The sequence below is a fragment of the Mastigoproctus giganteus genome, chromosome 5 (genome assembly GCF_048544385.1).
Source record: "Mastigoproctus giganteus isolate SK-2022 chromosome 5, ASM4854438v1, whole genome shotgun sequence".
Classification (NCBI taxonomy): Eukaryota; Metazoa; Arthropoda; class Arachnida; order Uropygi; family Thelyphonidae; genus Mastigoproctus; species Mastigoproctus giganteus.
The window spans coordinates 177,849,411-177,875,975 of NC_143579.1; the positions used below are offsets into that span (position 1 = coordinate 177,849,411).

At 38.0% G+C, this 26,565-nt stretch overlaps 1 protein-coding gene across 1 annotated transcript in view; it reads left to right on the forward strand.

Moving 5' to 3' along the window:
- LOC150085870 (mediator of RNA polymerase II transcription subunit 13-like) overlaps positions 1–23,199 on the forward strand; it is a 554,522-nt gene extending 531,323 nt beyond the window's left edge. Inside the window, exon 30 of the mRNA XM_090374721.1 lies at positions 22,856–23,199. Coding sequence (XP_090230847.1) covers positions 22,856–22,988 — 133 coding nt within the window. The 3' untranslated portion in view covers positions 22,989–23,199. The remainder of the gene's footprint in view (positions 1–22,855) is intronic.
- Positions 23,200–26,565: the final 3,366 nt, after the last annotated feature.

Sequence of the window (26,565 nt, forward strand, 5' to 3'; positions counted from 1 at the left end):
TTGCCACTACTGTTACATATTATAAGTGACAAGCTTTGGTGCTGTTATATAATAGTTTGAAATCACTAGTCATCAAGGTTTTGGTAACATAAAAGAAAACTAACCTTTTAAATTATTTCTTTTATGTTAATTCCAAAATCTTTTAAAAAATGGCTATAGAATATGAATTGAAAAAGCTGTTTTACGAAATGAATTATAATGGTCAGCCGTTCAGCAGGTGAAATAAAAATTTTTACACTTTACCAGCATTCATTTTCAATCATAGAAAGACTTTCTGCTCTCAATGAAGATCGAGCACAGAGCCCTCGCTAACAAGACATGGGGGCTTATATTCATCTTACAGAAAAATACCTTATCCACTGTTCCCAAGTTGCTAATACCTTTTTAAATTGTATAACAATACCAGGATAGTTGGTATTGTTATATAAGATTACTGCCTTTCATCAGCTAGCAAGTGGTCTCTGTTAGACATTTTAAACTCTCTATTAAACATATAAACAGAATAATTCATATAGTATTGTTCTGTTGAACTGTTTATTCTAATAGGCATGTGTGCATATATGTACAGTTAACTCCCATTATACACTAGTACCTGCTTTTAATGTCTTTTCATCTGATGCTATGGTCAATTGTATGAAGCACCATAAAATTTTGGATGGATGGATATGGCATTCTCACTTAAACACTCTCCCATTTATATTACTTTTTTTTAAGGTCCCAAGAAGGAACAAACCCAGATATAATCTGCCTTCCTCTTGATTTTTGGCTTTGGAAAAGATGTATCTTTTTTTATTTACAATAAATCTAACCAAGCAAGAACTAAAACCCAACAGAGGTAAATAGAGAATGCATCTTTTTCCCCATTCCTTTATGTGATTAATGATTTCAAACTTTTTTTAATAACTTCATTATTTTAACCCTTTGGGCCATCAGTCAAAATTTGGTAATTATAAACTTGAGTTACTGATTGCCAAAGTTTACATTACTAAAGTGAGTACTTAAAAACTCACCTCAGTGATGTTACATTTATACAAATTATGAAAATAACTGCATGCGATATTTGCTGCAACATCCCTAAAGAATACCCCTGTGTACAGGAATAAAAGTACAGTAAATACAGTTAAAGGCAACTTCCACTCCTTACACTGGATACATAATAAATTGGTATTGCTGAGCTTGCCTTTAGTATTTAGTGTTAGTAGTGGCAAATGATGAAAGGAAGAAGCTTATACAGCATCAGCAAAAAAATTTGCTAATTCTTCCTTAAATTTATCTGAACTACACATTTTCACCACACTAGATGGAAGATTGTTTCAAAAGGAAACTACTCTCTGGCTGAAAGGAAATTTCTGCACACCTGTCATGCAACAATCCTTCCTCAATTTAAATGTATGCTCCCTTATGTGTGTGTTGTCTGTATGGAAATGCCACCAGCAGTTGAGCATTGAGCTTACTCAATCCATTCATCAATCAGATCTCCTCTCAGGTGCCTAGTGTCCAGATACTGTAATTTGCAAAACTGGAGTTGTTCTTGGTAAAAAGTAACCTTTTCTTTCCTCATCTCTTCTCTTTTTGCTCTTTCCTTCGCCCATTCCAACAGATCCATCCTCCTTTCAAAAATGACATGGTAACCCATTTGTAAGATATTGCTGTTTTTCATGTATTTAATTATTGGACTTGCCACACCATGGCCTCAGTTCTCATGCACCAAAAAATTCATATCACTCACCCTGAAATAAGGCATCGAGATCTATGTGCAGTACTCAAGATGTGACAGAACCATTGCCTTATACAGCATAGCCGACCAGGCTAGCCAGGTGGGTAAAGTGCCTGCCTGGCAACCCAAAGGTCGCGGGTTTGAATCCCGCCTCGGGCTTGGATCACAGTAAAATGCAAAACCTTTGGGAGGTGCATTATGGCCACAGAAGCCGATGCGCCAACAACAACAAAAAAAAAAAAAAAAAAAACAATTATACAGCATATTAATTACTTATTCCTGATGACAAAATTCCTGTGTGATTTAACAAAACTCCATGAGCTGTCCTAGCAAACCGTTTACACTGCTCAGGGAATGTCATGTCTGAGTGCACAGTTACCCCAGGTCTTTTTTGCTTTCTGCTACATTGAGCGTAGCACCACACTTGGTATGTTATTCTGGAATTACTGCTATCCATACAGTTTGCAATCAATGTAAAACTTGAACTGCCACTTCGCAGCCCATCTGCCTAATTTTTTTTAAACCTTGTTACAATAGCTTACTTGAGCTATAGACATTAAGCCTGATATGCCTTCATCAGTAAATATCGAAAACAGTGGCCCAGCACCGAACTTTGGGGGACTCCTAATAACATTAGTCCAAGAAGATCAGTGCTCATTGATTACTACTTGTGTTCTCCTGCTCATCTATCTTGGCACTGCTCCTGCCTTCCCATGGTGGGGCCAGTAAGCTGGGTGGTAAAAATAAACCCCAGGTCCAAAAGGAGCCATCCTAGCAATTTTCTACCCTTAGAACCTTCAAGCTCAAGACCAGAATCCCCTCATGATAATGACTCTAGTTAACCTAAAAGGCTTTGAAGAGAAGCAAGAGAGTCCTGTTAAAGACAATGACATTTGGTTGGTTGCCAGTATTTGTTACTCCCCACAATATCCTAAATTCATCAAAAGGCGTCATCACAGAATGATACCCTCTTGCAGTGTCTGATCATGGATTGGTTTGGGAACTTAGGAATCAAGAGGTAATCAATCAAGGCAAAATAATGGCTAAAAAAAAAAAAAGATGGAAATCTCATAACAACTCGATCCATCATTTTAACTTACAGCACTCCTGATTTGCCATCCACAGTGAAAGCTAGCTATTTAAACTGCCCAATTCAGCTTTACATTCCAAATCCTCTTTGTTGTTTTAGATGCCAGAAATATGGCCATTCTCAGTAGGCATGCAGAGGTGATGCCACCTATCCTATTTGTGGATCAAAGGATCATGCACAAGCAGATTGTTCATCTTCAACTCCCACTGCCCCGACTGCAACTAGACCCTGCCTTCTCTAAATTAGGTGGGAAACTGGGAAAAAATCCAAAAGTACAAAATTGAACATAAAGTTATATATCCTGAGGTATGCAGGCAAATTATGTTGACCATGCCCAGTCAATCTTATGCATCTTGCACCCAAAGCTTTCTTTCAACTGCAGTTCAAACAGATGTATCAATACCACCCAACACCTCACTAGCTAACTGGGTTAAAGCAACTTTATCTGCCACTGGAGGCACCTCCGTAGCCAGGTGGGAAGGAGCAGCAGTGCATAGCACACGCTTCTTGATTAGACCGGGGTTCGACCCCATCACCACCAAATACGGAGGATGCGGAAAGGTCAGGGAATGACCACCGCATATCCCCGGAGCAATATGGCCTTAGTTGCTAATGCTCCTAAAAACCAAATAACAAACAAACAATCTACCACTGGAAAAGATACTTTTAAAACTAAAACCAGCGAAGCCACTAACACTTCAATTAGTATCCCAACTGATACTCCAATATTCTCAAATGACAGTGAAAAATTGAAAACCGCTAAAGATTCCAAGAAAACCAAATCACCCACCAACAGTATGGAAGTGGATGTAAACTCAGACTATGAGGAACCCTTCCTAGAATTCTATGCCAATGACACTTGGATACCAGACACCCCATATTCCCAAAAAAAAAAAAAGACCGGAAAAAATGCCCCGCATAGAAAAAAACAGTCAGGTGAATCATTCTCAACTAAACCTAAATAATGCATAACATCATACAATGGAACTGCAGAGGACTAAGCAGTTATTCTGGTGACTTAAGGGATTTACTTGTTCAGTTCAATCCCATAGGTGTATTGGATGACAAGAATGTTTCCTTACAGGAAACATTCTTGTCATCCAAAGTTTTGCCAAAATTCTCAAGTTATGTGATGTACAGACGAGATAGGAGTTCAGTCTCCATCCCATGGAGGAGTAACTATTCTCATTAACTCTAACATTCCATCCATGCCAATTCAATTGAGACCAGCCTAGAAGCTGTGGCAGCTCGTATTGCAGTTGGTACTTCAGTTACCATTGTTTCCATTTATATTCCACCATCTCTACCATTTCCACATTCAGAACTTGACAACCTTATTACACAACTTCAACTCCAATTTGTCTTTTGGTGACTTTAATGGACATCCATTGTGGGGGTCCACTGCAACAGATGGAAGAGACAAACTGATTGAGGAATTTATGAATAATAATGATCCTAATTTATTAAACTCTGGATCTTCTACTTATCCATCCCTCTTTCCAGTTATGACATGGTCAGTTTTAACCGATCCCTTTACTGAACTGTCACTTTCCAATTATTTGCTCGCTACAAACAGTGGTAACTGCAAATCCTGATCAACGATCCATTTGGAAGTTTATAAAGGCAAAGTGAGATGGCTATTCTGCCCAAATACTTTTAGACAGACTTTATTTTCAAAAGCAACATATTAATGATGTAAATACTTACATAACCAATCAGATTCTGACTGCAGCTAATGGCTCCATTCCAAAATCCAAGAAATATCTCAATCACTGAAATCACTGGTAGAATACAGATTGCTTTAATGCCAAAAGGGGAAAAAACCATGCTTGGAATAATTTCCACAAGTATCCCACCACTAGTAAACTACCGTATTTCCCCATGTATAAGACGCACCTTTTTTTCGAAAAATTTGGGGTCTAAAAACTGGGTGCGTCTTATTCAATGGTTGTAGATTTTTTTTTTACTTGCATTTCCCGCTTTTTCACGCTTGTTGTCTTTGCGCTCATTGTTTCTCACTTGTTACCGGTATATTAGGTTACGTTTTGCCACGTTCTGCCAGAAATGGCTCAGAAAAGATTTTCGTACAGTGCTGAATTCAAGTTAAAAGTGATCCAGTTTGCAAAAGTGAATGGAAATCGTGCTGCTGAACACACGTTTGGTCCTCCTTCAACTGATAAAACAATCCGAGACTGGCTACGGAAAGAAGAAACCCTACTGAAAACGCCACGGCAGAAGAAGGCCATGAGAGGCAAGTCGGAAAAATGGCCTGATTTAGAGAGGAAATTGAAGATATGGATTGAAGAGCAAAGGGCAATTGGAATTCCTGTGTCCACAAAGATGGTTCAGCATGAGGCAAGAATTGCTGATGAAAAATAAGTTACTGATTTCAAAGGACACAATTGGTGCTTCAGGTTCATGAAACGGAATGGACTAAGCATGCGTACATGCACCAGACTTGCCCAAAAGATGCCTGAAAGCTATGAGCAGGAGGTCCTTGAATTTCATTGTTTTGTCATTCAATGTCAGAAGACACATCAGTTTGAGTTGGGACAGATTGCAAATATGGACAAAGTCCCCATTCATTTTGATGTCCCAAGTAACAGAACTGTTGATAAGAAGGGGGTGAAAACTGTAACTGTGAAGACAAGTGGACATGAAAAGAGCCATTATACAGTTCTAGCTTGTTGTGTCGACGGAACCAAGCTGCCTCCTATGCTGATTTTCAAACGCAAAACAATGCCAAAAGAAGACATTCCTCGAGGAGTGATTGTCCACGTTCATAAGGGTTGGAAGGATCAAGATGAGATGAAGATCTGGTTTGAGAAAGTTTGGAGCAGGAGACCAGGTGAGCTCTTACGCAAACCTGCCCTATTGGTGCTTGGTCAGTTCAGGGCACACATAACAAAAAACACAAAGAAGATTGCTGCAGAACAAAAAACAAAACTTGCCGTCATACCTTGACATCCTAGCTCCAACCACTTGATGTCAGCATTAACAAACCCTTCAAAGCTGACCTGAGAGACGAATGGAACCAATGGATGGAAGTCTTCTGGGGGACAATTTGACACCAGCAGGAAGAGTGAAGAAACCAACTATAGGAGAAGTTTGTACCTGGGTGAAAAGATCCTGGGATAATATCAAGATTGAGATCGTTGTCAAGTCATTTAAGAAGTGTGGCATTTCAAATACCATAGATGGAACCGAGGACGAGGCAATATATGAAGACAGTGAGGAAAAGCTAATGGATGGGAGTTTTGACAGTGATGAGTTGTATGAATTTTATGATGAATAAAACTTGAGTTCAATAACTTTATGTAATACATTTTTTTTTTTTTTTTTTTTTTTCCAAATTTCGGGCCCCAAAATTAAGGTGTATACATGGGGAAATACGGTAATTGCTTCTAAAAGACTTGAAGCAAGACAAGTTAGTAACTTTCCCGCCATTGTGATACCGTACTAGATATACCGTAGGTTATATACCGTACTAGATAGCGTTAGTTGAACTTCGTTAGCAGTTAAATTGTACGTTTAAATAAATACATATAACGACTTAGATTACAAACGTAATATAATTAATAACATAACATAATTAATTAATAAATTAATAGAATCATGACCCAGAGCAGCAAAGCAAAAGGCTCAAGCTAATGGAAGTGCTGTGGCTCAGAGCAGAACTGAGGGGGGCAGTTGTCCTCTGACTCACAGCCTTATAAAATGCACTGTTTGCTTGATGTTTGCAGAGCAATCGGGTATGGGACATGATACTGCCAAGGGGGATGTCTTTGTGTGTGCGCGATGCAAGGAGTGTATCGATATCAGGCAACAACTCGGCGTTCTTGTGGGCCTATATGAGAGCTTGAAGGACAGGGTGGATGCCCTCGAAGAAACTAAATTGAGGGGCCCATCAAGCTCTCAGCTGCCCACATCAATGCCAGAGCTTGCACTTGGGCATCGCGTGACACAGAGACAACCCCTAAGGCAGAATGCGCTGGTCCCGAAGGAACTAGTAGTTGTTGGTGACTCTATTGTCAGGGAAACGGGGAACATGCTTTGTAAAAAAGATAGGTGGAACAGGACCAGGGTATGTCTGCCAGGGGCAAAGGTTGATGACGTAGAGCGAATATCATCTTTTAAGGGCACAAAAGGTGATATAGTTGTACACGTTGGCACTAATAATATTAAGAGTAGGAGACCGGCAGAATTACTTAACAAGTACAGGTCACTGTTGAACAAAAGCCGAGAATTAGGGTTGAATTTGAAAGTGTCTGCAATTCTGCCCAGACACGATAGGAGGGAGTATATGATGAGAGCCTTGTCGATCAATTCGGCCCTGGAAAGATTGTGCAAGGCTCAAGGGGTAGAATTTTTTTCAGCCTGGACTGTACTTGTTAACAGGAGAGATTGCTTCTACAGGGATGGGATACACTTAAATAGAAAGGGTGCAAGAATATTTGCTGATGCTATCGAGGCAGTGTTAGGTGGGTCGGAAAACTGCTAGCTTGGGGGGAGACAAAGACCAATAGATTGACAGTAGCCACTGGCAGAGGTGAAAGAGATTCTTGCACTGCTTCTATTAGAATGAGCAGAAGCCTGAAAAACAAGATGCATGGTATTTCAGAGACTGCTGGGAGCCATTGCGGTACAAGTAAACACATAGGTTGTGTTAGGGTAGCTAAGAATAGAAACAGGTGCAGGTATACTTGCGTGTACACCAATGCTAGGAGTTTAGTAAATAAATTTGATGAATTTGAGGTATTGCTCAAAACATCGAAGGCAGATATTGTTGGGATATCAGAGACGTGGTGTCACACAGATATAAGGGACGCAGAACTGCAATTTGGGGAGTACAACGTCTACAGAAAGGATAGACAGGATAGGAAGGGAGGAAGGGTTATGCTATTAGTTAAGAAACACATAAAAACCAAGGAAGAGAAGCCAGTCGACATCGCTGGACAGTGCAGTGTGGAGTCAGTTTGGTGTGACATAAACATTGGGAGATCAAAATTGAGAGTAGGAGTGTGCTATAGGCCAAATGACTCTGATGAGTATAATAAGGAACTGTACAGGGAAATAGAGTGGGCCAGTAAATCAGAGTGTCTTATAATGGGAGATTTTAATTTCCCAGATATTGATTGGAATTTGGGGGCTGGTTACTCACACACTAGCAGGACTTTTGTGGATTTATTGGATGATTGTTTTCTACATCAGCATGTTCGGGAGGTAACTAGAGGGAGTAATACTCTTGATTTGATTATCAGCAGTGATTCTTCATGCATTAAGAATCTGCAGATAAATGAACCACTAGGTGGCAGTGATAACAATGTGCTGAAGTGGGATTTACTCAAAGAGGTAACTACCATTAGGGGTAAAGGGAAGGGTTATTGCTTCCATAAAGGCGACTACGATGGACTGAGACAGTATTTAAATTCTATACAGTGGGACCAACTGATGATGTTACCAACAGCAAATTCAAAATGGGAAGCATTCAAAGAACTTATCTTGGAAGCTACTAGGCTTTACATACCAACTAAGAAATATTGTTCAAGGTTTAGGCCAAAATGGATGTCAGATGAACTAATGAGGCATATGGCAGAGAAGAAAAATGCATGGGATACATACAAATTAACACATGACACAGAAGCCTATGATAGATACAAGTTGATATGCAACCAAGTTACAAAGGAGGTTAGGCAGGCGAAGGCAGATTACGAGAAATCCTTGGCAAGGAATGCAAAGAGTTCTTTACTTATGTAAACTATAGAAGGAAGGGGATGAATCAGATTGGTCCACTTGATATTGATGGGTCAAGTGTTGATGATCCTGCTCAGGTAGCTAACAAACTAAATGAATATTTTGCATCGACATTCACACATGAGGAGTTATTCAGCGAGGGGAATGCCAGAGGTGTATTCAACTCTAGCAGTAAGCTACAGAATCTTGAAATAACTGGGAGTAAAGTGGAGGAGAAACTGTTGAAGATAAACACAAGAAAGGCACCCGGGGTGGATGGGATCTATCCAGTTATATTAAAGGAGGCAGCAAAGGAAGTAAGCAAACCCTTAGCCATAATTATGAGAGCTTCCTTGGACTCAGGGGAGGTACCCATAGACTGCTAATGTGCAAATGTGACCCCAATTCACAAAGGAGGATCAAAGGCTGACACAAGTAATTATAGACCTGTGAGCTTAACTTCTGTTCCAGGAAAATTAATGGAGGCACTGGTTAAAGAAGCACTGCAGGTTCATTTAGACAAGACTTCAGTTATAGCTCAGACACAGCATGGTTTTGTTAAGGGGAGGTCTTGCCTGACCAACTTGATTGGATACTATGATGCAGTCACAAAAGAACTGGATGCAGGGAATAACTTTGATATTATATACTTGGATCTTAGAAAGGCTTTTGATACTGTTGCACATGGAAGACTGCTACACAAATTGGAGCAGTGTGACATTGGAGGCAAATTGCTGCTATGGATAAAGGGGTGGTTGAGGGGGAGAAGACAGAGAGTGGTAATCAATGGACACTGCTCATCGTGGACTGATGTTATTAGTGGAGTCCCTCAGGGCTCAGTGTTGGGTCCATTATTGTTTTCTGTATTTATAAATGATATTGATGATGGTATATCGGGCTTAATGTCCAAGTTTGCAGACGATACAAAGGTTGGCAGGGTTGTCAAGGACACTACTGACACTATGCTGCTGCAACAGGATCTGGAAAGGTTGAGCAGATGGGCTGAGAGGTGGCAAATGAAGTTTAACATTGACAAATGTAAAGTACTACACATGGGAAACAGCAACCCCAGAGCAACGTATCAACTCTGTGGTACTACACTGACAGTGGTAGAGAATGAAAGGGACTTGGGGGTGGTTGTGCAGGCAGATATGAAGTTCTCTGAGCAGTGCAGACGGGCTGCAAGAGTAGCTCATGGAGTATTGTCAATGATATACAGGAATTTTTCCAGCAGGGATAAGGAGGTGATTATTCCATTGTATAAGGCGATGGTCAGGCCACACCTAGAGTACTGTATACAGGTCTGGAGGCCTCATTTCAAGAAGGATGTAGAGCTGCTGGAACGAGTACAGAGAAGGGCAACAAGATGAGTGAATGGAACAAAGGGGTGCTCTTACAAAAAAAGGCTTAAGTTTTGCAAATTATAGTGTCTGGAGACTAGGCACCAGCGAGGTGATCTGATAGAGGTGTATAAAGCCTTGAATGGTTTAAGCATGCTCAATGCTGATGGGATTCTTCCTCTAGCTCAGAAAAATCACCTGAGAGGGCATAAATTCAAATTGAGGAAAGACAGATGTAGGATAGACGTGCGGAAATTTGCCTTTAGCCAGCGGGTGGTTGGTTGGTGGAACAGACTTCCATCCCTTGTGGTGGAGGTTGATAGCCTAAATAAGTTTAAGGCTCAGCTGGACAGGTATTTTGAACGAACAGAGGGGTGAAGTGGAAGTGGGTTTTTTTTTTTTTTTTTTTGGCTGATGCTGCATAAGCTTGCTTTCTTGCATCAAATGCCTCTACTAATGCTAAATGCTAATGCTAAGTTAGGCGGAAAGCAAAACAGGATTCATGGATTGCTTTTGCCAGCTCATCTGGAAAAGAATACAGGTGCTAAATGGAAAATGTATTTGACTGCCCTCTCCAATACTTCATTGGAAAGGGAAAGACCTGTCTACTGAAGAAGTTGCTAACGCACTAGCAGAATCATTTGCTTCTACAATCTCTGCTTCTGCCTCCTATGCATCCACCTTCCAGCACATCAAAACAGGTGTAGAACGGTGTAAAATCCACTTCTTCATGCACCGCTCATTTCTGTACAACCAATCCTTTACAACAACTTCAACTTTTAGAACTTCAAGTATCATTAAACAGATCTTCCAAGTAGTGCCGCAGGCCCAGGTGGAGTTCATTACGTTATGCTAAAGCATTTACTTGAAGAGGACTTGAGTACCCTGTTAATTTTTTTAATTCGATCGTCTCTAAAATGCTTATCCTTTCTGGCACTATTCTTTCATTATCACCTTACCAAAACCAGGAGAAGATCCTTCCTCTGTTGAAATTTTCAGGCCAATATCTCTTACGAGCTGCATGGGCAAAATTTTCAAAAGGATGGTTCATTCACAGCTCACTTGGATCCTGGGGTCACATAATCTCCTACCAAATCAACATATGGATTTCAAAAGAATAGATAACCCTAGATGTGCTTATCAGAGCTGAAGCTCATATCCACAATGCCTTCGTCATGAAACAACATCTAGTCATGGTCAACCTTGAAAAGGCATTTGACACTACATGGCATCATGGTATTATTATGGACCTTTACCATCTGCAGCTTAGGGCCATTTTCCAGAAATAATTCAGAATTTCCTGCAATAGCATTCTTTTCAGGTCAGATATAAAAACATACTATCTGCATTTCACATTCAGAAAGGAGTTCCACAGGGATCAATATGTAGTTCAATACTATTTGCGCCGACCGGGCTAGCCAGGTGGGTAAAGTGCCTGCCTGGCAACCCAAAGGTCGCGGGTTCGATTCCCGCCTCGGGCTTGGATCAAAGTACTGCAAAAACCTTGGGAGGTGCACTATGGCCACAGAAGCCGATGCGCCAACAACTACCAAACCAAAAAAAAAAAAAAAAAAAAAATACTATTTGCATTCCAAATTAGTAGCATGATACAAGGTATCCCTAAAACTGTTGAAACTTATATGTATGCAGGTGACCTTACCATTGAATGGCAGCTCCAACTTGCCATAACCAAAATATAATCCTGGATTTCGCGGAACAGTTACCTACTATCAGAAAAGAAATGCCCTGCCGCTCACTTTTGCAAGTGACAGGTTCTATATCCCAATCCTGAACTACAAATAAACAATACTCCCATTCCACATGTTAATACCATTAGATTTCTTGAACTGATATTAGACAGCAAACTGAATTTCCAAGCTCACATTACTAAGAACTACTTGCTTAAAGCATTTGAATATACTTTGATCGATCTCGTCCATGTCATGGGGAGCTGATCAGTATACTTTATTGCATCTTTATTGACCTTTAATCCATTCACACCTAGATTATAGGTGTGTCCGGTATATATGACTCTGCCAGGACCACTACTGTACAACGGCTAAATGTCATCCAACACAGTGTTCTGAGGCCTGCGCTGGGAGCCTTCAGGACTTCTCCAATCCATAGTCTATATTGGAGTGCATGATCCCCCATTACACCTTCGTAGAAAAACATTACTGCCCCACTGTGCTACTAAGATCCAGAGTCTTCTGTTGCACCCCACTTGGGAGTATCTTTATAATACTCAGTGGGATTCCTTCTATGAGTGTAAGCCTAATGAAAATTGACCTGCCTCACTCATAACCAAAGAACTTGTCTGGAGTTGGAATGTCAATTTAAATGATATTTTTCAAGACACACCTGTGCCTGTTCCTCCTTGGAATTATGTATCTGCCTCTCACGATATACATTTTCTCTACTGGGGTAAGAATGTCATACTTCCCTGCAATATCAGGCAGTTGTACTCAGCTCATACTACTCTGAACTCCCATGCTTGTAAAATCTATACTGATGGATCGAAAACTGCCAATATGGTAGGTGCTGTGGCAGTCTTTCCTTCACTTATGGTTACAGCCTCACTACCATTAGTCTTCAGTGTCTTCACTGCTGAATTATGCGTCATCAAGTTAACACTTAGTAAGATTATTGAGCTTTCCATCTCACCTGCCATAATTTACACCAACTCCCTCAGTGCCATAAGGAAGAATTTCTTCTCTTTTCATCTTACATTGAAATATATTCATTCCCAGTTGTTCTCCTGTAGAATGTCCAATCAGTTTTTGCTGGATCCCTGGCCATTCTGGCATTCCGGGATATAAAAGTGCTGACTTTGCTGCTAAACATCCTCAACCCACTCTCTCTCTCAAATCCTCAAGTTCCTTAGAGTGATTACAATTCTCTCGTACAAAAAGTGTGCTATGATAAATGGTCACAGATCTGGAAAAGTAACACCAACAATAAACTTTACAGATAAAATAAGATCCAAAGCTGTGGTTCTCTGGCTTCCAAATGAAACAGAAGAAGTGGTATTGGCAAGACTCAGGATTGGACACACTGATCATAGTCATCTCTTCCTACTATTGGGAGAAAACCACTTCAGTGCTCATCCTGTCACAGACAACTTACGGTACATCATTTGCTTATTGATTGTCCCTTACATTCAACCATCTGGTCAAACACTTTTCATACATTCTCCACATTGAACATCTCACTTCATAGGAAATGGAGCAAATATATAATAACTTTCGATGTATTTAAAACATATTGGCCTGCAGGAGAATATAATTTAACATCATTAACGATAAGCTGCCTGTAAATAAATTATGAACAGACACAGTTTAGCCTCAGTAGCCCTTATGTCGTTAAACCAATACCAACAACAACACTCATCCATCTCTTTATCCATAGGAAACTTGCCCCTAAACCTGCACTACTCCATTTTGTACAGTACCCTTTCATGAGGTACAGTATCAAAAACTTCTCTGAAACCTAAGTATACAATGTGAAAATTATTTTTTCATCCAGTTCCTTTGGTACTGCATCATAATATAAATTCAGATCAGTCAGACAAGGTTGTCCCCTTAACAATCCATGCTGTGATTGTTGTATAACTACATTCCTGCTTAGATGGTTGGCATTACTTCTTTAACCGCCGACCGGGCTAGCCGAGTGGGTAAAGTACCTGCCCGGCAACCCAAAGGTCGCGGGTTCGATTCCCGCCTCGGGCTTGGATCAAAGTACTGCAAAAACCTTGGGAGGTGCAATATGGCCACAGAAGCCGATGCGCCAACAACTACCAAATCAAAAAAAAAAAAAAAAAAAAACTTCTTTAACCAGTGACTGCATTATTTTCACTGGGAACAGAGTTAAAGCTTACAGCCTGTTACTCACTTCACACGTTCCTTCCCTTTGTGAATTTGAGAGATATTTGCACATCTTCAATCCATAGAGCCTTGACCATATCCAAGGTGGCTAAAGGTTTGTTTACCTCTTTTGCTGCCTCTCTTAATATAATTGGATAAATCCCATTTGCCCAAGGTGTCTTGTTTACTTTTAGCTTCCACAATTGAATCAGACAGGAATGGCCTCCAATAGAGCTTGAATAGTCTGTGTCTTATATTCTACGGTTGATCTAGTAAACAAACCAAGCTTAACTTATGATTATTTTCTTTGCACTCAGTATAATGCACAAAATTTTAATCACAAATTAAAACGTTGTGCTTTAGATGAATTTGAGTCTGAAGAAACAAGTGCTTCCTCTAGAGAATAATAAAACTGGGAGGTTGTCAGGGACTCAAGTACCTGCCAAGTAATGCACCCCCAATTCAGGTCCCAGAACAGAATAGTCAAGTGCATTTTATTGTTGGGGGAATGGGTAATAACATTTTTGGTAATAAGGATAGGTCAACTGAAATTAGTGTGTGTTTGCCAGGAGCAACAATTGATGATGCTACCACCATCAAGATTATCATATTTAAAAGTGGTAAAGAGGGCATTGTAATTCATGTGGAGATTAATGAAATTAAGCTAACACAATCTGATAAGTTGTTGCAAAAATATAGTCTGCAATTCTGCCGAGGCAGGATAGGCGGGACTACATGCTAAAAGCCTTGTGCATTAACTCTGAACTTGAAGGAATCTGCTAGGCTTTTGGTGGGAAATTTTTATCAACATTGCTCACACTTCTAGGTAGAAAGAATCTATTTTTAGAGATGAGATTCATTTGAACAAAGATGGTGCCGCAAGGGTTTTTTGCCAGTATCATTGGTGATATTTTAATGGTTCAGAGAAACTGCTAAGTGGAGGGGGTCTGGGGTAATATAGACATATTTATCTGATGATATGGGTAAAAGTAATGCTTGCACACATCTCAAGGATTCTTATTTGTTGGTGCAATAGCCAATATTGGCAAGAGGTCCCGACGATAGCAATGTTTAAAAAATGGGAAGCTCATGCTAGGAAAACAAACCTAAATAACTTCAAAGGGTGTGTCAGGGAGGTAAACTGTAGAAGAATACTTAGCCTTAACTGTGTATGCAGTAATGTCAGGCACAATGACAATAAATTGAGTGAATTCAAATGGTTAGGGCAACTAATGCCTTACATACTAGGCCTAATAGAAACATGATGTCACTCAGAAATGGGGGATGATGAATTTAACTATGGTGTGTACAATGTATATACAAGGTGCAGCTAAAATGAAACAAGAATCGTTGCTTACCAACACCTTACTACTGTACATGTCAACTACATTCATATTGTGCTGTAGCTTGTTTTTTCCTGTACAGATTAGTTTTTGTTTCATTAAGGTTGGATTGAACTGTGTCTCTTTAAATGAATTGGTGTTTTAACCCTTCAGTGGAAAAATCAGTAGTTGTAATTTAGAGCAAAGAATTATTATTAATTAAAACTTGGTAAAAATGGTGCCAAAACATTAGAGATGTTACAGAAAGTGTATGGTGATGAAACCATGAGTCAGCCACATGTGTACAAATGGCACAAATGATTCAGAGAGGGATGAGAAGATACTCGTGAAGACAGGAAGACCACCAACTTCAGCGACAGATGATAATGTTGAAGAAATTCAAAAAATAGTGCACCAAGACCATCGGATGAGCATTCAACTAATTGCAGAGCAGTTACACATTGAAAAAGAAACAATAAGAACACCTTTGACAGAGCAGATGGACATGAGAAATCTATGTGCACAAATGGTTCCACACATCCTGACTGACAATCAGAAGAAGAAATGTGTGAAAGTTTACAGTGCAAATTTGGGGGAAAAAATTGTGAAACTCCTGACTTTTTGGATTCGGTGATAAAAGATGAATCCTGGGTCTTTGAGTAGAATCTAAAAACCACACATCATGCAGTAGCTAACTCCCTCTTCTCCCCATTTAAAGAAAGCAAGAATGTCTCGATCAAAGAGCAAATCCATACTTTTCTTCTTTAATCGTTGTGGTGTTGTTCATCATGAATTTGTCCCATTCCTCTGTCAGCCCATCTACATGCTGAATTGTGTGATGGTGGAAAATTAAGCAAACAAATAATCACTGTTCTGTTATTCTGCAGTGCAGGTGGCAGTACAAAACTATGCCTGCTTATGATTGTGAGGACAATAGAAGTGCTTGGCTCATGGTCAAAATCTTTAATTCTTGGCTATCGAAAGTGGACAGCAGAACGGCTTCAGAAAAAAGGAACATTTTGATGATTCTGGATTGTTGCACAGCACATTCTGCTGGGGCTCGTTAAGTTGGCAAATGCAGTGGATTCCGGTTATTTGGGCCACCGGTTAATTGGGGCAGCCATTTATTTGGGACAAACCTTAAAAACCAGAACCCAATCAAGAAAATAGCCAGGGTTTACTTCGCTTAATTGGGACAAAATGCCGTTTAATCGGGGCAGGAGACCGCAGCACTGGAGATTACCCTACGATTGTCTCCGACCGTACCACATAGTTCGGTCGGATTTCTGGAGGTCACAACCATAAAACAATAAAAACAATTAGCAGTCACCTGTTTATTGGTCTTTTCTGTTAGTGCAATCTATCATAAATGGATAGTAAACTCGATCTTATTGAATTTGCAATAATACTGACCGCTGGAATTCTGTGGGTTATTATGGTAAAATGTGTTTACACTTCCATGGAATCTTCAATCATATAAAAAAAAAATAATTTTGAGAATCTTCTCTTCATTCCTATTTTTAAAGCTTTGTAACTCATTACTCCATTCCCACTTTCGCGTATTGTGTTACTTGCAATTTGTGTGTGTGTGCCGTGTTTTTTGTTATTGATTGCTTATCTTTTTACTGTTTTAAATTTTACCCCCACCCACAAATGTCAGTGAAGAGAAATGTCAACTAATTTAGTTAGTATGTACATATTATAGTACATATTAATTATTCCGATTATCACGTATATTCTTCCGAATTTCACATATCATTTAATTTTTTAATTGGTAAGGTAATAAAGGGTAAATTTGTGCTTAATATATCTTTACTTTTATAGCCTGTGGATAATATTCCTCCTATTTTTGCTAATTAGACTCGCTATTTAATAGAATTAAAATTCAATTCACAAACGTGATCACAATGACCGACACTTACTGCACATCGTATAGTCAACGGTACTTTACTATGGTGAGTTCGTCGTAACATGATTTGATTGTACAATGAACTAATTGTAAAGGGAGAGTACATTGTATTTTTAACTATTTACGTGAAACTTTGGATAATTGGGGCAGCCGCTTAATCGGGCCAAAATGCACTAGTCCCGATGTGTCCCAAATAACCGGAATCGACTGTATACAGCTGTTGTTTTTGTGTCCCAATACCGATTTCATGCAGCTACTGGATCAAGGTATTATAACTTCAAGAGAGCGTATAGAAACCACCTAAGGAACTTGATCCGTAACATAGAGCCAGGTGGGCAGGAGTGGGAGTACGTAGCACATGCTTCTTGAATAACATAGAAGAAGGGAACACAATTCCCTTCTTCTATGTTATTCAACAATAACATAGAAGAAGGGAACACAATTTTCAGCCAAAGTGGAATGTCTTGAATGCTATCTGTAATCTTGTTATTGCTTAGGACTGTAAACTGTCAGTTGTAATAATCACCTGCTTCAGAAAGAGTGGCTTTGGAGAGAATATTATTGAAAAACATGGTCCATCAGAACGAGTGTGATAGCAATGTTGGGAATGGGAGAATTTGAAGGAGTATATGGATTTTTAAAGAGAATGGGCCTGTGGCACTGGTTTCCATGGTTTAGAAGGAGAAGGGAATACGGCAGAGCCAGTGGAAGCAGTAACTAATTTTAATAAGTTTTAATATGACAAGTAGCTTTCGGAGTAACGAACTCCTTCAGCAAGTACATACAGAAATGAAAACATGATATAAATCGTTAGAAATGGAATAAATCATACTAAATATGCTGTACATGATCAGATGACTGGGAGAGCACATACAAATGCTGGCAGCAATTCCATATGCACGCCGCTCACCAACAACTACTGCCTGATCTGACCTAGTGAATGACTGATCACGCCCATGTAGGCGCTCTCCCAGTCATCTGATCATGTACAGCATATTTAGTATGATTTATTCCATTTCTAATGATTTATATCATGTTTACATTTCTGTATGTACTTGCTGAAGGAGTTCATTACTCCGAAAGCTACTTGTCATATTAAAACTTGTTAAATTTAGTTACTACTTCCACTGGCTCTTCTTCTATATGGATTTTGAGTAATTTGAATATTTTGTTAAAGTGAATGAAGTTGCTACCTCAGCAATGCTAATACCAGAAGAGCTGTTGAGCACCAAGCAAAACAAAGTTTTCATTACAAGTGATGAAAGTGATAAAGCACACATGCCTTTTGAAAATAGTGCTGCTGAACATAGAGAGTGCATTGGCCTGAAATAACATTAATAACAAAACAGTTGTTACCTTTGATACTGTGTGTGATATAGTTAAGAATGCATATAAGACAAAACTGTGGAAATAAAATTTGATTCCTTCTTTTTATTTTATTATTTCATTTATTTTTGTTATTATTATTTTTTGTTATTCTTAGATAATGTGTACTAAAAAAAAAAAAAAAAAAAAAGAAAAGTAACTTATTATTTCATTTTGACACTTTTGACAGACCTTGTTATCACAAAACTTTAAAATTTAAGTATACTGGAGCTGACCAGGCAGGTGTGGCTTCTACACCAGACAAAGGAATAGCATTGGCATTATATCAAACGCTACTAACATATGATCATTGGAAGCCACTGTTAGAGAAAAGCTCAGTCAGTTCCTAATTTGGGTGCAAGGTTACTACCACGTTGGTCAAGATTTTTACAGCTCCGGCGAATGCTAGGTTTTCATTTATATTTAGTCGTTTTATTGACTTAATTGTTATACTAAATTATTTTCTATAAGTAGCTTTATAGTTCTAGACAAACTCCTTAGTTTATTTAATAGTTGAATTTAGTTAGCGATTTTGAAAGTTAATACTTAAGTGTCCATAGATTTTACATTCGTAACTTGCCACCATTGTGATACAATACAGAATGCCGTAAGGTTTAACGTAAAACTAGATAGTGAAATACATAGCAGTGTATTAGAAATCTGTTAGAGTAGTATAGTATTATCAATAAAATTTATTAATCTTATTAAATTTCATTGTTAATTAAATTATACTTAAATGGAATCATGACCCAGACTAGAGCAGCAAAGCAGCGTCCACAGAATAGCCAGAGTGCTGTGGCTCGCAGGAGAACCGAAGGGGGCAATTCTCCCGTGCATCACAGTCTAAAACAATGCTCAAAATATGAAATGTTTGCAGACCTGTCTAGAACAGGACATGATCTAGCCAAGGAGGATGTCTTTGTGTGTGCTAGGTGCAGAGACTGTGAAGAAATTAGGCACCAACTCAGCATTCTGATGGGCGTCTACGAGAGTTTGAGGTGTAGGGTAAATGCCCTCAAAGAAATTAGAAATTAATATGAGGGGCCTGTCAAGCTCTCAGCTGCCCAACTCAATGCCAGAACTCACTTCTGTGCATCAGGCAACACAGAGTCTTGGGCTGCTGTGTTGCCTGATGTCGCTGGTCCCACAGAAACTAGTTATTGTCAGGGAGATGGGGAATATAGTATGCAAAAAAGATAGATGAAACAGAACCAGGGTATGTCTACCAGGGGCAAAAGTTGATGACGTTGTAGACCAGATATCATCTTTTAAGGGCACAAAAGGTGATATTGTTATACACATTGTCACTAATGACCGTAAGAGTAACAAGTACAGGTCAGTGCTGAAAATAAGTCGCGAGTTAGGGTTAAATTTGAAAGTGTCTGCAATTCTGCCCAGACACGATAGGAGGAAGTATATATGATGAGAGTCTTGTCAATCAATTTGGCCCTGAAGAGATTGTGCAAGGCTCACGGGGTATAATTTTTTTCAGCGTGGTCTGTGCTTTCTAACAGGAGAGACTGCTTCTACAGGGAAGGGATACACTTAAATAGAAAGGGTGCAAGAAAATTTGCTGATATTATCGAGGCAACTGCTGGTTTTGGGGGGGGAGGATTCACAGACTAAAAAATTAACCGTAGCTATAGGCAGAAGCGAAAGTGATTCTTGCACTGCTTCTATTGTAATGAGCAACAGCCTAGAGAGCAAGTTGCTGGGGATTTCAAGAGCTGCTGGGAATCATGGAACAAGTAAATACATGGGCTGTGCTAGGGTAACTAAGAGTAAAAACAAGTACATGTATACTTGCATGTACACTAATACTAGAAGTATAGTAAATAAAATTGATGAATTTGAAGCACTGATCAAGGCATCAAAGGCAGATATTGTTGGGATATGAGAGACATGGTATCACACAGATATAAGCAGTGCAGAATTGGAATTTGGGGAGTACAATGTGTACAGAAAGGACACACAGGATAGTAAGGGAGGAGGAGTTATGCTGTTAGTTAAGAAACATAAAATCTAAGGAAGTGTATCCAGTTGACATGGGTGGACAGTGCAATGTTAATGGGCCTGCACCGTGCACGAGTGGTTCAAGGAACAGTGAAGATACTATGCATCTTGATTGGCCTCCAAGTTTGCCTGATCCCAATCCTGTGGAATGTTTTGGAATGGGAAGTATGAGGGTATGGACACGCAACCATTGTCTATTCCAACACTTTGGGAAGACTTGCAGGCAGCATGACTACAGATCTGTACAGATATCTAGCAGAGTCAGTTCCTAGGAACAGTGGCCAACACAGTATTAGGTAGGTGGTCACAATTCAGTGATCAGTGAGTGTATATTTCCTTTATCCAGATATGTTTTCATCTCCAGTCCATTGTATATAGTATGACTGTATATATAACTAGTGCAATAAAGAGCTATTGTTAATGAATCTAGGAACATTCACCACGGAAAGTTCATTGCCCACAATTCAACCCCGGGAAAATTCATCATCAGGGTTTATTTACCAATTTTATATATTTATTTTATAAAAAAAAAAAAAAAAATTTTTTTCTGTCACTTGCAAACTAAGTAGTAGTATACCTAAGAGGACATATAAATACAACATTTCTTAATTTTGCTCCTGTCCCTACTTTTTTAGCAATCCAAAATGTGTCTCCAGTTTATTCAGACAGAAAAAAGAAAGAGGAAGTTGATAATTGACGGTTACTGCTTCTTTAAAGACAAGCAGATTCAAGAAAAGACTCATTGGAAATGTGAAAAGTATCAAAAAACAAAATGTCAAGTGCAAGTCAGTACAGTTAATGACAAAATTGTTAGAACATGGAAGAAAGAACACAATCATTGTGGTGACATAGCAGAAGTAGAAGCAGTGAAAGTTTATAATATCATTCGTACAAGTGCTACTAGTGAATGCAGTCTAGTGGCAGCACCTAAACTTCCACGTGTAGACAGTATTAAAAGAACAATAAGAAATATTAGAAATCAATATATCTCTGGTCCAGCTCTTCTGACTCACCGTAGTGATATTCAGTTTCCTGAAGAATATACCAAAACGTGCAATGGAAAACAGTTTTTACTTTTTGATTCCGGTCCAAAAGAGAAGCGGGTATTGATTTTTTCAACACAAGGCAACCTCCATTTATTGGAACAAAGTGACCACTGGTACACTGATGGAACTTTTAAAACTGTTCCGCTGCTATTCCATCAGTTATACACAATACATGGTTTGAAACAGAATGTATCCTTGCCGTTAGTGTATGCACTGTTACCTGACAAGTCAGAATGTACCTACATAACTCTTCTACTACAGGTAAAAAATTTTGGGCCATCTCTTTCACCATTATCGATAATCACCGATTTTGAGAAGCCTATGATTAGTGCGTGTAAGAAGAAATTTCCAAACACAAAACACCGAGGTTGTTTCTTCCATTTCACTCAAGTGTATTTTTTGTAGAAATGGACCGAAGCAATGATATGAAACTGATGCAAATTTTGCATTAAAGCTGCGTATGTTATCTGCAATAGATTTTGCGCCAGCAATTGCAGTGGTAGATGTAGCAGCAGAGTTTTTATGTGAAAATGGGATTTTTCCTCCAGAAGCTCAAGAAGTTCTTGACTACTTTGAAGATACATGGATTGGACGTCCACAAAGAAGTCAGCAACAACTGCTTCCACATTTGAAATGTGGAATTTATTTGAAACTGTTTTGGAAGGTTTGCCAAAAACAAACATGGAAAATTATAAACTGTTTAAAAAAAGAACAAAGACAACCTAAACGAAGTGCGGTTCGAACAATATGTGAGTGGACATAAATCACATATGCCAAAGAAAAAATATCGTGACAGTGCAGTGTGTGTGTGTGAGAAAACTTGTCAATGAATATGATCCGAATAATATATTAGATTTTATTAGAGGCATAGCTCATAACAATTCTTATTAAATTTTGTCTATTTACTACTTAATATTATGTTTACTCTATATATCGGCCGCCATAGCTGAGTGGTCAAGTTCACGGGTGCATAAGTACACATGCCTTGAATGGCCGGGGTTCGAGCCCGTGACTGCTAAATATGGTGCTGTTTCTTGTATTTTGTCTATCTTGTGAACTCCTCTGACCATTTGGTTGTCCTGGAATATAAACAGAAAATTTATATATTATATAGTATTAGTGATAACTAAATGCTAAATTTTTATTTCATTGTTCTATTTTGACTATTTTCTTTGTACTAATAATATTTTTATTTTTATCGTACTACAGAAGTTATTATAATAATAAAGTATTTAATTAAACCCTGACGATGAATTTTCCCGGCAGTGAATTGTGGCCAAGATGAATTGAGGGCAGTGAACTTTCCGGATACCATTATTAATATTTTAATTTTATTTTTTGTCCTTTAAAATGTTCAGAATTACAAAAACATCTTTTCACTGAAAAAAAATTTTGTAACTATGCATTTAAAAAAAAATTGTGTACTCATATATTTTAATAACTTTTTCTTTCTTTAGGTGTGTCTTGGAAGGTTATAATGCATTGTCCTGGTTGGCACTTGATCCTAGTTCCCATGACAGGCGCTCTTGCTTACCAATACACATTCAAGTCCTTGTGCAGTTGTATCATGTGATGGAAGCCTTAGTGTGATAGTTTTCATTCCTCGAAATTTGTACAAAATGTTGAATTTTGATTGTTTGCAGTTAAGAGGAAGACTCTTGGCTTTTCCAGCATGAAATTTGCACATTTTTTACATGTGACTTATTGTAAATACTGGATGTTTATATAGGATGTCACAGAAATTATAATTCAGTATTATATTTGATAAAGAGATATAGCCTGCAATTCTAACTGGCACCACATTATGTGAGAATATTAAAAGAAGTTTGACAGACCACAGCAATCTAGTTGTGGTCTCTCTGGTTAAACCATGTCTTGAAATTTATCTTTAAATTTCACTTCAGAAAACATTTCTCGTGTAAAGGTGTTGTTATATAATTTATTTTAAAAATGATAAAAATATATTCAAAATTAAATTGTTATGAAATACTTATAACATTATAAAGTTGTTATATTGTTATAAAATAAATTTGAAAAAGCTGTATCTAAGCCTTAGTAATATAATTTCTTTGACATCCTGCTTTCACAGGTGCAGCATACCAGTGAATTTTGTAAAGGTTTGCTTTAGTCCAAACATATCAGTTTGTACGTTAAGGAAGGCCAGTATGTGATATGTTAGAGCATTATACTTCTATAAGCAAGCCCATTTTCATGCACAGCAGAATTTAAAATTGGATTCTGAAAGAAGATTTACAAACTGATGACATTTTTAGAGATATATTTAAAGTGCAAAGAACATTTCAGAATATTAAATATATGAAATTGTCCGTGTCCTGAGTTGCCGAGGTATATTAATGATGTAAAATAAATTAAGTTGGCGTGGGGGGGTAGGGAAATTATAGTGGTTATGTTATTTCCCAGTGATTGTTATAAGAGGAAGCTCAACACACTCAAGGATTGACTTGTGTTCTTGTGTAAAAAGCAAAATGTATTTAACAGATACAAGCTATTTGAGAACTGTTATTTATTTTGTATATACTTTGGTGTTAAGGAGAGAAATAGGAGATTAATGTTAATACATTTTATAATGACGTATTTCTTAAATATGTCCAAATATGTATAACTACTTAGTATATATAAATAAACATATATATATATATATATACACATAAATGAATATTTGAAATTAAAATATGGAATGTTAAATATATCATGACACTGTAGAGACATTCTTTTATGATGCTCAGTATGGTTCCAGATTTGTACAGAACAATGTACAGATTACAGTAAATATATATATATATAAATATATTATCTGAAATCTTTTTACAGATCATGTAAGAAACACTGTTGTGTATATGTGTTGTATTGTCAATGAACTTTATGAAGGGTATTGATTACAAAAAAAAAAAATAATAATAAAGAAAATAATAATAAATTTAACATGAATACATTCGCTGCTTGCTAATGTTAAAATATTTACATAAATTTTCACAGATAGAACAAAGATATATCTGGCATCCTCTCACTTGTTTATATTAGTTGCATTCAGATGCAACTTGTATGCACCAAAACATTTGAAATGTGATAGCTTCCACACTTGATTAATCCATTAGTGACAAATGTATATTTTTTTTAACCATTGTCAAAATAGTGCCATGAATCCACTGTTTATTGTGACATTTAATAACATTTGAAGAGAAAATAGCTGTAGCATTAAATTTCTAAATAGTAGCCACCAGAAGTTTCCAAAATTTTCTCATCTAAATTCAACTGGAACATTTACTCAAGAAGAAATGAATTAGATGTGCATCTTTTGTTCTACATTCAGTGTAGCTGCACTTTAATCTTCATATTATTTCATGCCTATTACAGCATGTAAGCAACTGTCAGGTATGCCTTCATAACTTTATAGCATTAACCATGCAGTTTGGTTGATTTTATTTATGAAATTTGCTTTGATTACAGAAAACATTAAAATATATAAATATTGCTAAAATTGTATGCTCTCCAGTCTGATTAATATATCCTTTAACATATTTCTAAGAAATTGAAAGTCAGCACAGGCTAAACCAATGCTACCTTACACCCTAAAACAGCGGGTGCATTAATACAATCAGCGATCACTGAATTATGACCACCTACCTAACGCCCTGTTGGGCCACCATTTGCAGGGATCTGCAGCCATGCTGCCTGCAAGTCTTTCCACAGTTTTAGAATTCACAACAGTTGCCTGTCCATATCCTCTTACTTCCCATTCCACAAATGTTAACTGGATTGAGATCAGGCAAACTTGGAGGCCAATCAAGATGTGTGGTATCTTCTCTCTGTTCCACAAACTGCTCATACACAGTACTGGCCCAATAACATGGTGCATTATTGTCTTGGAAAATACCATTACTATCCAGCAAAAAATGCAACATGGCAGGGTACATGTGGTCTCATAAGAGCTGCCAGTAGACTTACCAGTCAAACATTGATTCATATGCACAAGGGGCTTCTAGTTCTTGCCAGCAAAATATGTCCTGTATTAAGCAACCACTGCCACCTGCCTGGATAGTGGACACCATGTACAGTGGGCCCATGGACTCGTGTTGCTTGCACCACACACGAAGGCATCTATCTATCAGCTTGTTGGATCATGTATTTGGACTCATCCAACTAGCACACTTGTTTCCAGTTCTTCATTGTCAACAACATGCTGGTTGGACACCACAGCATTTGCCAATGACAATGATCAGCAGTGAGGAGAGGATGTCTCTTAGGGTGCTTCTTGAATGTGCAGTGCATCATTTGCGATATTGTATATTGCAGTGCAATTTCAACTGTTGCACAGTAACCTGCTGTTTAGCCTATACTACACACTACACCCTTCATTCATTCACCATAAACATCCACCTTTCATAATCTTTCACATTTCTGTTGGAAGGAGGTGTTTGAGCCATTCAACACCATTTTTTGTATACCGACATAACTGCTACATTATCACTTTGACTTGTGCATCCAGTTGCAAATTATCACTGCTCTAGGGTACAAAGCTGTTCAGCTTTTTATACTGCAAGCTATGCAGCGTAGTCTATTACAGATCGAGTGGTCATTATTCAGTGTACTGAGCGTACATAATAACTATGTACTATGTGCTGAGCGTACATGTAGCACTGCTGAACAACTATAGTTTTTTCTTTCCGTAATTGGGCTAAAATAGTAATTCTGAACATAATATAAATTTTGTAATTTAGATCAAAATAGAACCTTCTTATGATTCTAACTATTTATACAAAGCATACATACTAAAAAAAGTTACAATAAATGAAGCAAAGTTTCTGGAAAACAAGTTATTTCACAGTAATTTCTTAATTAATCAAAATGGATTTACCACCTCAAATACTATTAGCAGTTCCGTTTTGTAATTACATTTCAAAATATAAGAGTAATAGAGCCCAATTCTTCCTACATTTAATAATATTGTTGTTTAAACTTCTCATACCTTTTTACAGGAAATTTCTTCACCCGAAGCTCACATCAAATTTATCCAGTTAATACATATTATAAAAGATCTAAGTTTATAGCGTGATATTATCGATACTAAAAGATAGTTAATTTATAAGGTTTTCATAAAACTAACCTTGCATTCATTTCCCAATGTCTACTTGCTGCCATCAAGGAA